The 17,665-nt window shown below is 39.1% G+C and overlaps 1 protein-coding gene across 1 annotated transcript; it reads right to left on the bottom strand.

The window, feature by feature from the left end:
* Positions 1-15,710: 15,710 nt before the first annotated feature.
* LOC130846106 (CDGSH iron-sulfur domain-containing protein 1-like) lies at positions 15,711-16,385 on the bottom strand. Its single transcript, XM_057724119.1, has one exon. The coding sequence runs from the start codon at positions 16,350-16,352 to the stop codon at positions 16,032-16,034; it is 321 nt and encodes a 106-aa protein (XP_057580102.1). The 5' UTR covers positions 16,353-16,385; the 3' UTR covers positions 15,711-16,031.
* Between the last annotated feature and the right edge of the window lie 1,280 nt (positions 16,386-17,665).

The raw sequence follows: 17,665 nt of genomic DNA, 5'->3' as shown, positions 1-17,665 counted from the left end.
TCCTTAGGCAGGTTTATTCCTAGGTATTTTATTCTTTTGGTTGCAATGGTGAATGGGAGAGTTTCCGTAATTTCTCTTTCTGCTCTTCCGTTAGTGTATAGGAATGCAAGAGATTTCTGTGCATTAATTTTGTATCCTGCTACTTTACTAAACTCATCAATGAGTGCTAGCAGTTTTCTGGTAGAGTCTTTTGGGTTTTCTATATATAATATCATGTCATCTGCAAAGAGTGACAATTTAACTTCTTCTTTTCCAAACTGTATTCCTTTTATTTCTTTTTCTTCTCTGATTGCTGTGGCTAAAACTTCCAAAACTATGTTGAATAATAGCAGTGAGAGTGGACCCCCTTGTCTTGTTCCTGTTCTTAGAGGGCATTCTTTCAGTTTTTCCCCATTGAGAATGATGTTGGCTTTTGGTTTCTCATATATGGCTTTTCTTATGTTGAGATAATTTCCTTCTATGCCCATTTTCTGGAGAGCTTTTATCATAAATGGATGTTGAACTTTGTCAAAAGCTTTTTCTTCATCTATTGAGATGATCATATGGTTTTTATCCTTCAATTTGTTCATATGATGTATCATGTTGATTGATTTGCGTATATTGAAGAATTTTTGCATCCCAGGGAAAAACCCCACTTGATCATGGTGTATGATTTTTTTAATGTGCTGTTGGATTCTGTTAGCTAGTATTTTGTTGAGGATTTTTGAACCTATATTCATTAGTGATATTGGCCTATAATTTTCTTTTTTTGTGACATCTTTGCCTGGTTTTGGTATCAGGGTGATGGTGGCCTCACAGAATGAGTTTGGGAGTGTTCTGCCTTCTGCAATATTTTGGAAGAGTTTGAGAAGGATAGGTGTTAACTCTTCTCGAAATGTTTGATAGAATTCACCCGTGAACCCATCTGGTCCTGGGCTTTTGTGTGTTGGGAAATTTTTAATCACTGCCTCAATTTCTGTACTTGTGATTGGTCTGTTCATGGTTTCTATTTCTTCCTGGTTCAGTCTTGGAAGATTGTATTTTTCTAAGAATTTATCCATTTCTTCCAGGTTATCCAATTGATTGGCATATAGTTGCTTGTAGTAGTCTCTCATGATGTTTTGTATTTCTGAGGTGTCCGTTGTTTCTTCTCCTTTTTCATTTCTAATTCTGTTGATTTGCATCTTCTCCCCTTTTTTCTTGATGAGTCTGGCTAATGGTTTATCAATTTTGTTAATCTTCTCAAAGAACCAGCTTTTAGTTTTATTAATTTTTGCTATGGCTTCCTTCCTTTCTTTTTCATTTATTTCTGCTCTGATCTTTATGATTTCTTTCCTTGTGCTCACTTTGGGGTTTCTTTGTTCTTCTTTCTCTAATTGTTTTAGGTGTAAGGTTAGGTTGCTTATTCGATAATTTTCTTGTTTCTTAAGGTAGGACTGTATTGCTATAAACTTAGAACTGCTTTTGCTGCATCCCATAGGTTTTGGGTTGCTGTGTTTTCATTGTCACTTGTTTCTAGATATTTTTTGACTTCCTCTTTGATTTCTTTAGTGATTTCTTGGTTGTTTAAGAGTGAATTGTTTAGCCTCCATGTGTTTGTATTTTTTGCAGTTTTTTTCCTGTAATTGATATCTAGTCTCATGGCATTGTGGTCTGAGAAGATGCTTGATATGATTTCAATTTTCTTGAATTTGCTGAGGTTTGATTTGTGACCCAAGATGTGATCTATCCTGGAAAATGTTCCTTGTGCACTTGAGAAGAAGGTGTATTCTGTCGTTTTTGGATGGAGTGTCCTATAAATATCAATTAAGTTGAGATGGTCTAATGTGTCATTTAAAGCTTGTGTGTCTTTATTTATTTTCTGTTTGGATGATCTGTCCATTGATGTAAGTGGGGTGTTCAAGTCTCCCACTATTATTGTGTTCCTGTCGATGTCCCCTTTTATAGCTGCTAGCATTTGCCTTATGTATTGAGGTGCTCCTATGTTGGGGGCATAGATATTTACAATTGTGATATGTTCTTCTTGAATGGATCCCTTGATCATTATGTAGTGTCCTTCCTTGTCTCTTTTAATAGCCTTTACTTTAAAGTCTAATTTGTCTGATATGAGTATTGCTACTCCAGCATTCTTTTGGCTTCTATTTGCATGGAATATCTTTTTCCATCCCTTTACTTTCAGTCTATATGTATCCCTTGGTCTGAAGTGGGTTTCTTGTAGGCAGCATATAGCAGGGTCTTGTTTTTGTATCCATTCAGCCAGTCTGTGTCTTTTGGTTGGAGCATTTAATCCATTTACATTTAAGGTGATTATTGACATGTCTGTTCCAATGACCATTTTCTTAATTGTTTTGGGTTTGTTTTTGTAGGTGTTTTCCTTTTCTTGTGTCTCCTACTTAGAGAAGTTCCTTCAGCACTTGTTGTAAGGCTGGTTTGGTGGTGCTGAATTCTCTTAACTTTTGCTTGTCTGGAAAGCTTTTGATTTCTCCCTCAAATCTGAATGAGATTCTTGCTGGGTAGAGTATTTTTGGCTGTAGGTTTTTCTCTTTCAGGACTTTCCGTATATCCTGCCATTCCCTTCTGGCCTGCAGAGTTTCTGTAGAAAGGTCAGCTGTTATCCTTATGGGTTTCCCTTATATGTTATTTGTTGCTTTTCTCTTGCTGCTTTTAATATTTTTTCTTTGTATTTAATTGTCGTTCATTTGATTAATATGTGCCTTGGTGTATTTCTCCTTGTGTTTATTCTGTATGGGACTCTCTGTGCTTCTTGGACTTGGTGAATTATTTCCTTTCCCATGTTGGGGAAGTTTTCCACTATAACCTCTTCAAATATTTTCTCAGACCCTTTCTTGTTTTCTTCTTCTTCTGGGATGCCTATAATTCGAATGTTGGTACGCTTAATGTTATCACTGAGGTCTCTGAGACTGTCTTCTATTCTTTTTATTCTTTTTTCTTTTTCCTGCTCTGTGGCATTTATTTCCCCCATTCTATCTTCCAACTCACTTATTCGTTCTTCTGCCTCAGTCATTCTGCTGGTTATAGCATCTAGAGTATTTTTAATTTCAGTTATTTTTTTATCCATTGCTGTTTGTTTTTCTGAGTTCTTATGAACTGTTTCTTGTACTTTCTCTATTTTGTTATCGAGATTTTGTATCATTTTTACTATCATTACTCTGAATTCTTTTTCAGGCATTTTTCCTATTTCCTCCTCATTTATTTGGTCTTGTGGGTTTTTTTTCCTGCTTTTTGCCTGCATGGTGTTTCTTTGTTTCCTCATGGTTGTCCAAACTTTTGGGGTTGCTTGTCCTGGCAATAGAGGTGTTTATAGAAGACTGTCCAAGCCTCAGACTAATGTCCAAGTATTGGATTAAACAAATACTAAGTCTAGGAAACACATACATGTATAAGACACACAATTACTGAATCCATTAGGACATACGGCTCTGGAAAGACCTGACAGAACCCCAATGTGCTATCAGATATTCAAAGAGAAACCCAACAGAAACTGACAACTGAAACAGAACAAATCAGAGACAAAAGCAAAAGCAAACTAACAAACAAATAACACCTTACACATACAAACACTAATCCAGGGAGATTTTGTAAACTAGGATCAAATATAGAAAAGAGCTAGAGTACCACTAGAGAGAATGGAGATTCTCAGAATGAAATTAGACAATTGTACTAAGAACTAAGATAAAGACAAAAACCTAATGTTAAATACCAAGGTGGTGCATCATCTGGAGAATAGAGCAAGGAGTCTGAGCAGATCGATAGTGTTTCTTATAAGTATGTTAAGATAAAATAAACTTAAAATGGCTGGAAGAAAGGGGAACAGAAGAGCATAGTCTGGTTGGAAATATGCAAATAAAAAGAAAGGAATAGAAATGTATAAAAGATAGAGATGAAATGAAAGTATGAGAGATATATTGTCCGTACTACCAAAAACTTAGCCAGATATAGAAGTATATAAAAAGGCAAAAAAATAAAAATAGAATTAAAAATATCATTAAAAAATTATGTTATAAAACTTGTAGATTCCTTAGGACTAAGATCGTAATTAATAAAGGAAAAAAGAAAAAAAAAAGAATGAAAAAAAAAAAGAGAGAAAAAAAAATCCAGAACTGATCCCAGAATGGACCAGTTCAATAGGATTGATACTAATATTTCTGTTTCCTTGGAGTCTCAGCTGTAAGTGTCCTTCTCCTCACCTTGGGTTTTTTTGCATTATTCTGTGACCAGCAGAGGTTCCTTTATTGTTCATCTGTAAGCATCGGTGTGTGGGGAGGGAGAGGGTACAATAGTGGCTCCTTCCCTTGGGAGTGAGTGAGCAGTGGCGCACTGTTGTTTCAGTCAGGCTTGGAGGTTCCTGTTGCAGAGGGACGCTGGTGGCTCAGGTGTAAACAGAAAGTCTTAGAGTTGGGCCTCTCTCGGTTTTTTTTGTTTTTTTGTTTTTTCTTTTCTTGGCAACCTCCCTGCTGCTGGCTTTCCAAGGGGTTTTAATCTAGCCCCACCCGAGTGCCTGAGGGTACTTGTTCTCCCTGAGCACCTTAGGTGGCCCGTAGGGCCTCTCTCCACTGCCTGTTGCAGAGGCGCAGAAAGAGAGAGAGAGGCTAAGCGTGTGGCTCCTCCCCCCCCCCCCCCCCGCCCATGAGCCCGCAGCATCCAGCCGCCATCATGGCTGGGCAGCTCTCAGGGGCAGGAACTCCTCGCCTCGGACCTCTTCCCTCCTGTCCTCTCAGTCTGTCCCCTTACTGGCAACAATTTTTCTCACCCTGAACCAGCTCTCTGGTTCCCCCGCTCCCGCTCCCACTCCCGCTCCCGCTCCCGGACCCTCTGTTTAGCTGTGAATCAACGTCTCAGTCTGGGAATGCTGAGCTGCGGTGCGGACCCTCCATATGTTTCTCCCTCCCCCTCGTCTGCCACAGCTCCGCTGCTTCACCCTCTTTGAGCCGTCGTAGATGCCTCCCTACCAGTTATGTTGGGCTCCTTGCGGTCCTTTCTGGTGTCCAAGGCCATCTGCTGGTGTTCAGCTGGTTCTCTGTGGGAATTATTGCATCCTTCGGTGCATTCCCAATGCATCTGTGGAGAGGGATGCATGCCACGTCCCTCTACTTCACCGCCATCTTTTTCTCCCCTACATTCTTTTTTTAATATTCTTTTTCATTATGGTTTATCACAGGATATTGAATATAGTTCCCTGTGCTCTACAGTAGGACCTTGTTATCCATTCTTTGCTTTTTATTTTTTAAGCTCTTTATTGGAGTATAATTGCTTTACACTGTTGTGCCAGTTTTTGCTGTACAACAAAGTGAATCAGCTGTATTTATACATATATCCTCATATCTCCTTGCTCCCGTGACTCCCTCCCACACTCCCTATCCCAGCCCTCTAAGTCATCACACATCATGGAGTTGATCTCCCTGTGTTATGCAGCAGCTTCCCACTAGCCATCTATTTTACATTTGGTAGTGTATATACATCAATGCTACTTTCTCACTTCGTCCCAGCTTCCCCTTCGTGCTGCCTTCCCCACCCCACCATGTCCTCAAGTTAGTTCTCTACATGTGCATCTTTTTTAATAGCTTGCATCTGCTAAACCCAAACTCTCACTCCATTCCTCCCCCAACCCCTTCTCCCTTGGCAGCCACAAGTCTGTTCTCTATGTTAAACAGGAACGTTTTTGATACAATGGGGAAATATTGAACACATTAGATAACAATAAGAAATTCATGTCTGTTATGTGTGATAATAGTAATATAATAACAAAAATAATGAGGAGAGGGAGGAAGAAGAGGAAGAGATGGTCCCGGTGTGGTATAAATACTGAATTAATTGCTGGTAAACATGATAAGATATTTGATATTAGACTAATAGGACTCTAGGCAGGAGTCAACAAACTGTGGCCCACGAGTCAAAGCCAACTAACACCTGTTTTTGTAAATAAAGTTTTATTAGACCTCATTCCCATTCATTTACATATTTGTCTAGGGATGATTTTGTATCACAATGGCCAAATTGAATAATTGTAACAGTAATTCCTGCCTTCAAAGCTGAAAATATTTACTATTTGACTTTTACAGAAAAAGTTTATCAACCTTGAAGTGAAGAGGGAGTGAGAGAGGAGAAAGAGAGAGAGAGAAGGAAAAGGAGAAGGAGGAGGAGGAGGAGAAGAAGAAGAAGGAGGAGAAGGAGAAGAAGAAGGAGGAGGAGGAGGAGGGGGAGGAGGGGGAGGAGGAGGAGAGGAGGAGGAGAAGAAGAAGAAGAAGGAGAAGGAGAAGGAGAAGAAGAAGGAGGAGGAGGAGGAGGAGGAGAAGAAGAAGAAGAAGGAGAAGGAGAAGGAGAAGAAGAAGGAGGAGGAGGAGGAGGAGGAGGGGGAGGAGGGGGAAGTGGAGGAGGAGAAGAAGGAGGAGAAGGAAGGAAGGAAGATAGAGGAGAGGGAGGGAGGAAGGGAAAAAAAAACCCTAGAATTTTGCTCAACTGTGTGATGGCTATATACAAATTTATTTTTCTAGTCTCTCTACTTTTACTAGTATTTGAAGAGTTCTATAATATTTTTAAATTATATTTTAAATGCAGACATGCCCCACCATGATTCAAACCATCGCCATCACCTAGAATTATTCAATTGCTTCTAACTGTTCTTCCAGCATCCTCTCTTGTCCTCCCACCCTCTTTTCACTATACTTAAACCAAAGTGATCCCTTTAAAAAGTAAATTGAATCATGCCACTGTGTGTATTAAAATCTCCAGTGGAAACATTAAAGTCTGAAAAAATTCCACATTTTAGCCTACAACACGGCCATAAATGAATTGGCATCCTCCACCTTCACGGGCTCCATTTTCTAACACTGTCTGCAACAGCGTATTCGTAATATTCTTCATAAACTCCAAACCTATTTCAAATTCAGGACTTTTTATAGGCTATCTATTCTACCTGGAAACACTCTTGCCTGGCTCTTTGATTGATTTCTTCCATCATACAGGTCTCAACAGAGAAAACATGTACCTTATTAAAATGGCATCTCTCCCAATTTATCTATACCCTCTATTATCTTAGTGTTCGATTTTTTTCAGTGTATATATTTATTGCAGCCTTATATATTGTTTACTCATCTACTAGAAAATAAGCTACCTATAAATGGAAACTAACCTCTTCTGTTTATTACTTTGTTTTTACCCTCTAGAGTAGAAGCAGAGCAGAGAGAGTTAAAAAAGAAAAGGGGGAAAAAAAGAAAAGAATAAGCTGAAAAAATAGTCTACTCATAGTGAGTAGACAGAGATATTATAAAACAAAGAAATCTAAAAGATGGAGATTCATGTGAGGTCAAAGAATCAGAATGCTGGTAAACACAGGATGCTCTGCAGAGCAGAATCCAACAGAGGTGGCAGAAACGACAGTTCACATGGTGCACCTCACCAGACACCTATGGGAACCTTACCAGGTAAAAGATGTGGTTTTAGGAACTGGGAATACAGAAATGTCTAGTATAAATTCCTTTATACTCAGTTAAATGGGATTACTGGTGAGGATAAAAATAGCTCACCTGCTAACCAGTATTGATCATTTCCTGTATTCTGGGCTCTATTATAAGGTTTGTACATGTATTATCCCATTGACATTTCTTTCTCACAATAACATTCTGGGATAAGTACTATTAGAATCTGTAGTTTAAGGAAAGGAAATTGAGATGCAAAGAAATAGAGTGACTCACTAAGAACCAGCAGGTGAAATACTTATAAACAGCTACCAATGTAAAAGACAGTATTATGGAAGTATTTGCCAAATCCCTCTATGGTAGGATAAGGAATGATCTGTCAGACATGTCAGAGAAGGCTTCACAGATGAGGTAGGCAGCATTTGGTCTGTGCCTGGTGGTGTGAGAAAGGCTTGTTACCTGGGAACTGGGAGGATGGCCCTTCAGATTGACCAAAGGCCATGAGTAACACTATAGAGATATCAAAATACAGTTGATCGTGTGAACTGCTTAACTCCAGAATCTAAGAGTGCTCAGAGTTGGAATCCCATTCTGCTAGGTACCAGCTCTATGACCCTATGATTGAGATCATAGCTCTAATTTTCTACTCTATAAAACACCACCTGTCTCACTGGGTTGTGTTGAGAATTAAACTAAGGCTTACACATGAAGCACAGTACCTGATGTATAGCAATCAGAAACTTTTTCAGCTCTTACTCCTTCCAATTTAGAAACAGTAAGTAGAGGAAACATATCACCAAAGAAATCTGGTGTGATATGTCTATAAGAAGTATTCTGAGATCAGTTCACTGACAGCTATGAGTGTGAGAAGTTTGCAAGTTGATCCATCCGAGGCTTCAGACTCACATAAAGGGGGCTGAGTGCTCTAGGCAGGAGATTAGAGGAGTTGTGGTTTTGAGGTGAACTCAACAGGGCATCTTAAAGTAGGTTTATTTTTATGATTATTATTAAGCACAGTTCATGACTAAATAAAACAAAACCTCATTAAGACTCAAAAGCAGCCCTCTGGCAACTAATTTGAGACTTCTGTAGAAGCAGTGGTGATCTTTTGAAGAAAAGCACACCCCAGTTTATTTTTGGAAATATCACTCAAGCAACAGTGAGAGAGTGGTTGGAGGTGGCTGAGACATGTCAGGAGTTTGTTTTGAAGGTTATTGAAATCAAGTGAGCAGTGAACCCCTGAACAAGAGGAGTGAGAGAGATTTCCAGAAGACAAGGGTGATTGAACAAATACAGAGATCAAAAAGAAAAAGTAATAGAAGAATCAAAACTGAAAATTAGAAAAAAGAAAATGCAGACGTTGGTTTTAATAAGAATTAATCCACAGTCTTAAAGGTTCTAAAGTCATCCAAAGCAACTCTCAGGGCAACTGGATTTGCTCAAGAAGACCCAGATTTTGTTCAGGGCCCAAAGTTGGTGATGTTGCTGACAAGAGTCTGAGAATGAGAAGACCTCCTGTCGCAGGGTGATGCTGGTGATTTTGCTGTAATACGTCTCATGTAGTTAAGCAGACAGAAAATTAGGCATTAAAATGTCAAAGTCTAGTATTAGAGACTGATGTTCAGGAAAGGTGATGGGGTAACCAATTAGGACTTTCTTCCATAGTAATCAGCTTCTTCTACATCACAGCGGAAAAGTCTGTCTTCCAAGCTTCAAAAATCTGTGTCTTCCATGCGAGCATTTATTGAAATAATTCTTCCCAACAGAATGCATTGAGAACTACTGTGCAAAGGATTATACTCTGGGCAGTGTGGGTGATTTCAAGGAGAACAAGGTCCAGACCTTTTAACCTACACAGTCTATTCATATCCAGTTTGATAACCCCATCATATGGGGCTGATGAACACTTGAAATGTGACTAGCCCAAATTAAGGAGTGCTGTCAGGGCAAAATACACTCCAGAATTCAAAGACTTAGAATGAAAACTATAAAATGTCATTAATAATTTTATATTTATTATATGTTGAAACAATAGTATTTTGGATATATCGAGTTAAAATGTATTGTTAAAATTAGTTTTACCTGTTTCTTTTTACTTTTCTAATGGGGCTACTTGAAAAACTAAAATTTGCAACTGGCTTTCATTTGTGGCTCACTGTATTTCTATTGCATGATGCTGCCCTAGACCCTGACCAACTGGACTTCCAGTTGCCCCCCAGAATAGCTGGCATTTATTGGCCTCATTCCTCAGCCTATGGTCAGCTTCCAAAATCCAGCCCTCTCCTGAAATGCATCTGAAAGGAGATTGCTTCAATGCATCCTTTTCTGAAGTCTCTTCAGCATTCTGAATTTCTGAATTCTCTCTTGAACGTCTAAGGAATTTATTTACAGGCATACATCATTTTATTGAGCTTTACAGATATTGCATTTAAAAAAAAAACCAGCAACAAATTGAAGGTTTGTGGTAACCTTGCATGGAGTAAGTCTATCAGTGCCCTTTTTCCAACAGTATTGGCTCACTTCATGTCTCCGTGTCACATCTTGGTAATTCTCACAATATTTCAAACTTTTTCATTATTATTATATTTGTTGTAAATATAAAACTTTGATGCATGAGGAATTGCTTCTTATGGTTGAGCACAGAAAGTGATTTCTTGAGATAGAATGTACATCTGGTGAAGATGCTGTGAAGATTGTTGAAATCACAACAAAGGACCTAGAATATTACACAAACTTAGTTGAAAAAGCAATGGCAGGATTTGAGACCACTGACTCCAATTTTGAAAAAATGTCTACAGTGGGTAAAATGCCATCAAACAGCATTGCAGGCTATAGAGAAATTGTTCTTGAAAAGAAGAGTCAATCGATGAGGCAAACTACACTGTTGTCTTATTCTAAGAAATTGCCACAACTACCCCAGCCTTCGGCAACCACCACCCAGATCAGTCGATGGCCATTAACATGGAGGCAAGACCCTCCACCAGCAAAAAGGTTCCAACTAACCAAAGGCTCAGATGATTGTTAGCATTTTTAAGCAATAAAATATTTTAATTAAGATTTGTACGTTGTTTTATAGACAATGATGTTGCACACTTAATAGACTACAGTGCATTTAGTGTAAGCATGACTTTTATATGCACTGGGAAACCAAAACATTTGTGTGACTCACTTTATTGCAATATTCACTTTATTCAGCAGTCTGGAACCGAACCTGCAATATCTCCAAGGTGTGCCTGTATTCGTATAATATATTTATGTTATCTTCCTCTGTATTTATTTTTTTCCTTTTATATAACATATTTTATGACCCATAGAGCCTAGCATAGTGCTTTATATATCTTTTGCTTCTGAATTTAAAACAATTCAAGGATCCTATAATCTGTTATGGGGTCATGATGCTTCAGGGATCCCAGAAACTCTGATATATATAAAACGGAGACACATCCCCCTGCTTCTGCTTTTGTGATGGCCAACAGCTTTGGACGGGGAAAAAATAGATAAAAATGAGTTCCTAAGAATAGGGAAGCTGAAACTTGAAATGAAAGCCATAAGAGAGAAGTTGGTAAAACATGTATTCATGTACAAGAGAGCTGAGAGACAGAGATGAAAAGACAAAGAGAGATAGACAGAGATTGGAAAATCCTGATCTGTTTTTCTGTCTAGGGAATAGCACACAGTCCAAGTGGTCAGATTTCAGAGTATAATCCAAAGTAGGCTAATTCCTGTAACATACAACCCTCAACTTTCAATGACTTAATGAAATAAAAGTTTAAAGTTAATGTTCCTTCACGGTATGATCTGACGTGGAGAATCCGGATTCGAGAGCATGCTGTCCTCCGCACGGTCATTCAAGGACCCAGGCTCCCTACATTTTGTGTCTTCTTCCCCCTCTCGGTCATAAGAGAGCTCTCCACTCAGCTAATGCAAGAGAAAAAGGGAGATAGGAAGGTTTATTCATGCATTAGTCCCAGGAATGTCAGATGTCACTTCCATTCACATCCCACTGAGCCAAACTTAGTCACTTGGCCACACCTGAATTTAAAGGAAGGGGAGGAATCAAGGTCTAGGTGTGGGTTAGAGAAAAAGGGGACATCAAATATGCTGCTGAACACTGGACTCTCCAGCCCCATATAGTACCTGTAGGATGGGGCTTTTGATCATTTGTTCTTCCATTCATTCCTTTAATACAGGATTTCTTGACTTCAGCACTACTTACATCTTGGGCTGGGCAAGGCTCTGTTACACAGGGATATCCTGTGCACTTTAGGATGTTTCCCAGAATTTCTGGTCTCTATCTTCTAGATGTCAGTAGCACCCCTCTCTCCACCCCAGTCATGTCAATCAAAAATATCTCCGAATATTTCCATAGGTTCTGAGGGGAAGGAGATTGCCCCTAGTTTGATTTACGATTCCTTTATTGAGTATTTTCTGAATGCCATGAAATATCTCCTATCTGCTAAAGTGGCAAAATTATAGAATTCTTGATTCAAAGACATCAGGAGTTTATTTTTTTCCTGATCCTTTATTCACAGCAGTCCCTCAAGCATCATACCAGGGAGAAACCAACCAAAGACAACAGATCTTATCTAAATTTTCAGCCTGTATATATGCCTGCACATAACATTTATCTGCACGGTCATCTCCCTGGCTCTCTCATCTTATGATCAATAACTTGCTCCTGGTTTATATTCTATTTTAAATCCCTGTTCAGTCATCTTTTTCTGTAATACTGAATTCACCTTCCCACAATTCTTGAATCTACAGGCTTAGTCCAAGATTCAGTCTTTATTCTCTTTTGTAGCAGGGAACAAGAATCATACAAGAACTAAAAGTATCATATCCCAGAAATATCAAAAAGATGGCACTCATGCTGTAGTTACCACATCCTGCACTCTTGGTAGACATCACTAATCAATCATGATAATCTTTCCTCCTGAGCCTGAAGTCCACCTCAGAATCCAGGAAGCACTCAAAGCAGTTACTATCCATTGAATGGGACTGTAACAAGAGATTAAAATTATTTGGTCTCCAGGATCTGGTCATTTTAAAGCGGTAGAATCTGAAAATCAGATGATGAAGTGAGGTGCTCAAGCCACACAGAGTTTTCGTCTTCTGGCCTCGTGTTTCTTCTTCTGCACCTGTGGTGTGAATTAAGGTTTGCCCAAGCGCAGTGTGACTTGCTTGAAAGCAGAGCCTTGAAAGGGTGCTAAAAGCAAGCATATTGTTGGAACAGTGGTTGGGGTAAACTTGAGTTTACCAGATTCTTTTTTCTTTGCTTTTTGAGCAACAAAGAATTCTCCAGTTTATTGCACAGAGATTGGAGGGGTATAACTTCCACCACCATGATTTTTAAGATATCAAAGAAAACAAGAAGATTCTGAATGGTACCTAAATGCCTGAATTTAAAATTCAAGAAAAAATAAGAAGCATCACATAAAAAACGAGGTTAACTGCAGCAGAACGCATGGTGAATGTGGCATGTATATCTAAATGATAGAATCTGAAATTCAGTCTTAGCCAGTCTTTTTAGAAAAAAAAAATTATCAGTGTCTGGTGGGAAATCAGAAGCAGTTTATGCTGTATTGTTTGTATACAATAAAATACACTGGGAAGAAAAATTGATCCTGGTTCATTCTCTCATCTAGGTTTTATTTCTCTACCTTCAGTTGTCCCGATCGAGGCTCACATTGCCCATGTTTATGTGAAATGGGCTTATGCTCTCATCTTGCTTTTCGATAATTATAGGTCTCCCCAGGAAAATGGCTTTACGGAGAAATTTTATAAAGGTTTTAAAGATTTTATTATGAAGAATTCAGCCCTTCCACAATTATTAGTTTTAAAAGGTGCTCTGTAGCCATTGCTAGGAGAACAGGTATTGATTCTTTCATAAAGGGAAGACCGACTGTCGTACAGCCACGTGAGTGCTGTACCTTGGCAGCTTTTAAACTCATATAATAATGTGGTGAAGCAAAACGATCACTCTTCTTGTTGGAGGACCTCTCATTCCCACTAATGGTAACACAATCAACTTTAGGCCTATGGGCAATAATAACCACAAATTTCACTTTTGTTGTAACAGTTATATTGGAGAATGTAATGAACTTCACCTTGTTTCAGGAAGTTTGTTCAAGAGGCAATTGCTAAACTTGCTAAATAGAGAACCTTCCAAATATCTCTGACTCAGTCATCCCCTCTCCATCCTATTTGCCTTACCATAAACTCCTTTGGTTGCAACTACTGAACACTTCCCAGTGAGTATCACTCCAGCTTGTGTGTCCTCCTGCTGTAATTATCTGATGCCTGTCCCTTGCCTGTAGGACTAAGTCTAAACTGTACCACAGGCATGCTAAGCCCCGGTGATCTGGTTCTTTTATATATATATATATATATATATAAAATATACATTTAAGATTTATTTTATTATTTATTTATTTTATTTTTGGCTGCATTGGGTCTTCCTTGCTGCGCTCGGGCTTTCTCTAGTTGCAGCTAGTAGGGGCTACTCTTCGTTGAGGTGCTCAGGCTTCTCATTGAGGTGGCTTCTCCTGCTGCGGAGCACGGGCTCTAGGTGTGCGGGCTTCAGTAGTTGCAGCACATGGGCTCACTAGTTGTGGCTTGCAGGCTTAGTTGCTCAGCAGCATGGGGGATCTTCCTGGCCCAGGGCTCGAATCCGTGTCCCCTGCATTGGCAGGGGGACTCTTAACCACTGTGCCACCAGGGAAGCCCCTGATCTGGTTCTTAGATACTTTGTCTCTTAACTGGCTCCCACATGAATCTCATGAAGCAGCCTAATGAATCAGTGATCTTATATCTTATTTTGTGAAATAAATGATTTATGGAATATCTTTCAAGGTAGCTGTATAGTCTAATCTATGGCAGAGAAGTTTTATTTTTTGTTTTTTTTATTAATTTTTATTGAACTATAGTTGCTTTACCAGTTGTGTTAGTTTCTGCTGTACAGCAAAGTGAATCAGTTATAGGTATACATATATCCCCTCTTTTTGGATTTCCTTCCTATTTAGGTCACCACAGAGCACTGAGCAGAGTTCCCTGAGCTATACAGCAGGTTCTCATTAGTCATTTTATACATGGTAGTGTATATTGTCAATCCCAATCTCATGGACCTAGAGACTGTCATACAGAGTAAAGTAAGTCAGAAAGAGAAAAACAAATATCATATATTAATGCATATATGTGGAATCTAGAAAAATGGTACAGATGAATCTATTTGCAAAGCAGAAATAGAGACGCAGATGCAGAGAATAAGCTTATGGACACCGAGGGGGGAAGGGGGTGTAGGATGAATTGGGAGATGGGCAGAGAAGTTTTAGAGCCAGACAGATGTGAGCTTTATTTTTTTTTTCTTCACTAAGTAAATGTGTGTGAGAAAATCATTTAACCTCCAGAATCTTACGTCCTAAAATGTGCATACTGATGAGAAGAAACAGATGTAAGGGGTCAGGCACAGTTGCTGTCCTATCATTACTATGCCAGAAAGTATGTAGGTGCCAGAGGCAAGCAGATCAGGTTTGAGCTTCTCTGAATCTCAGTTTCTTCACCTGTAACATGGAGATCAGGAAATGGGGCTAGCTGGGTTGTTAAGATGAAATGTGATAATAGATATAAAATGTCAAGTACATTGCCCAGCCTAAAGTCAGTGTTTCCAAAGATGGTATATATGATTACTTTTATGCCCTCTATACGATCAAATAGCTCTAAAATCATTATTAAATTGCATTCCAACCGCTCAATGTGAGTAGTGAGTTAGAGGTGAATCCACGCTTGCAGCCCATTTATTCACTCACTTTATTTAATGAGCATTCTTTTAAATTACCATCTTGTTCCAACTATTGTTCCAGGTGACAGAGGTACAAAGATGAATGTGATAGCTCTTGTTCACAAGGAGCTCCCAATCTACCAGAGGAAGGAAGACTTTTCAAAAGGCAGGATGCAATATATACATGCGAGAAAGATTCAAACAGTGTTCTACAGGTATTAAAAAGTGAAAACCAATTGCATCAAAGAAAGTGTGAGGGAAGTATTGGCAATTTGAGCATGAAGGAGGACGCGATATCTCAGAAGGCGGTATTTGGAAGAAGGACATTCTGGAAGCAAGTAGCACCTTGAGCACAGACACAGGGATGGGAAAGGTCTGGAAAATGCTGGAGCGTATTAGGGAAATAGTAGGGAAATCAGATGCCTGGGGCTGGAAGAATGTCCTGGCAGGAGATAGGAGCTTAACCTGGGGGTAATGGGAGATTACTCCATTCAATGGAAGATTTTTTTTTTTTTCACGATTTTGAGAATAATTTAATATCTTAACTTCTCCATACAACTATATTCTAAAGTCATTTTTAAATGTAAAGAAACGGATCCTTACAAGACCAAAATAACCTACAGGCCGCAAGATTGGCTTTTACTTTTTCCTTTTTTTTTTGTTTCAACAAATGCGCACCACGATGGTTCAACAAGTAAGGCAAATGCCGTGAATATGAAAGCTGTAGTTTGCAATATACCACATCTAGAACAGAGGTGAATTAGACAGAGGTTGTAGTCACTCTAATTAAACAATTAGAAAACATCATGACAAGTAGGTTTGCAGCATCAAGCGTCCATTTAAGTGTCTTTTTTCTTAATGATCAGAGGTCCCACGTTGTCTCCAGTTTCTTCATTGTGTTTTGTGTGAGATCCATCACAGAGTGGGAACTTTTTGGACCTCCAACAACGGCAGTACACAGCTTTATCTCCCAAATCCTCCATGTCAAAAGCATGTACCAACTTGGGGTTGTCTTTCTGGATGTGAGGGTTTACCATAGATTTGTTGCGATGATCTTTAACATAAAATCTTTTGTAAGCTAGATAACCAATTGCAGCTGTCCCAGCAGCAATGGTAACTGCTGCGATCCATTCAGCTCGTACGCTGGAAGTCATGCTCATGGCGCCGTCACTTGCAAGGGTGTGCCCAGGACACTGAGCCTGGAAGATTTTTTTGAACAGCAGAGTGACCTGTTCAGAAAAATGCTGAGAAAGATGACTCTGAAAGAAAGGATAGGAGGAGGGACCAAATGGAGATTTGGAGACTGGTTAGGAGGCTGCTGTAATAATCCAGGTAAGAGTTAACAAGGGAACTAATGTGCTGATAATGGAAATAAAACATCCGGATGTGAGAAAGACTGCGGCTGTTTTAAGGTGAAAAAAAATTTAGTCAATTATTACCACGAGGGGAACCTTGTACTTTTTGTTAATTATTGCTGTGTTCTGGCTTGTAAACCCAATGATTATTCTGATGTTTAAACAAGAAAAGCTTGTCTCATCAGAAGCAAATTTTATTAGCAAATAAGCTCCAGTGTATTTCCTATGGCCACACCACAATGGGTGTTGGAACCCAGCTTAGAATGTAGGTCAGTCTGGGTCCAAAGTTTACATGTTTTCCATCCCTACGTTCTACCATACTGCCTTCTGAAGGCATGTGCTGGGGCACTTTGCTCTGCTGCGTAAAGTGTGAAGAGCATAAAGTTCATGGAGGAGTGTGATGGGTGTGTGATAAAGCCACACAAATAAATGAGGATTAGATTACACAAAGTCTAGGGAGCCAGGTGGAGTCAGACCCTGGGGGCAAAGGGGAAGGCTTGAAGAATTGTGTGAAGCTAAGAAACATGAGCAGAGGAAAGAATGGATGCAGGGAGATAAATTGGGGGCTGTTGCAAAGATTCAGGCAAGAAAATAGAGTAGGTTGAACTAAGGTATGGCCCTGGGGATGGAAATCTACTTATGGAGATAGACGGTATTAGACATATATTGCCAAGGAGTAAAAGCAGGTTTCCAAATAATATGAATCTTACTTTGTGTTTAGAAGATAAACAGATATCCGTATTTTCACGTGGGACTCTGTCTCTCTCTGCCTCTATCTCCCTGCACCCCTCTGTCTCTCTCTTTGTACTGTCTTCATGGGAAATCTCAGAGTGAGGGGAGAGCTGGCATTTTTTGGCTCTTTTCTATTACAGCTAATATATTTTTAAGTAATTACTTGTGTCAGAAACAGTGCTAAGAGCTTTATGGTCATTTGCCTATTTAATCCTTATAATAGTTTTGTGAGATAGGTATTAATGTAATTATCACTATTACTACCATCATTTTTATTATTATCCCCATTCTACAGTGAAATTGAGCCTCGTGGAAAAAAGTAAGCAGCCTGCCTAGAGCATCGTTGCTTTGTTGAGTGGATGAATAAATGCAGATTATGCAAATTT

This window comes from Hippopotamus amphibius, chromosome 2 (assembly GCF_030028045.1).
Source record: "Hippopotamus amphibius kiboko isolate mHipAmp2 chromosome 2, mHipAmp2.hap2, whole genome shotgun sequence".
Taxonomy (NCBI): domain Eukaryota; kingdom Metazoa; phylum Chordata; class Mammalia; order Artiodactyla; family Hippopotamidae; genus Hippopotamus; species Hippopotamus amphibius.
This window is presented reverse-complemented; position numbering and strand designations above follow the sequence as displayed.

What these genes read in the sequence shown, in the direction of transcription:
- LOC130846106 (XM_057724119.1), bottom strand. Translation starts at nt 16,352, where the DNA reads ATGAGCATGACTTCCAGCGTACGAGCTGAATGGATCGCAGCAGTTACC.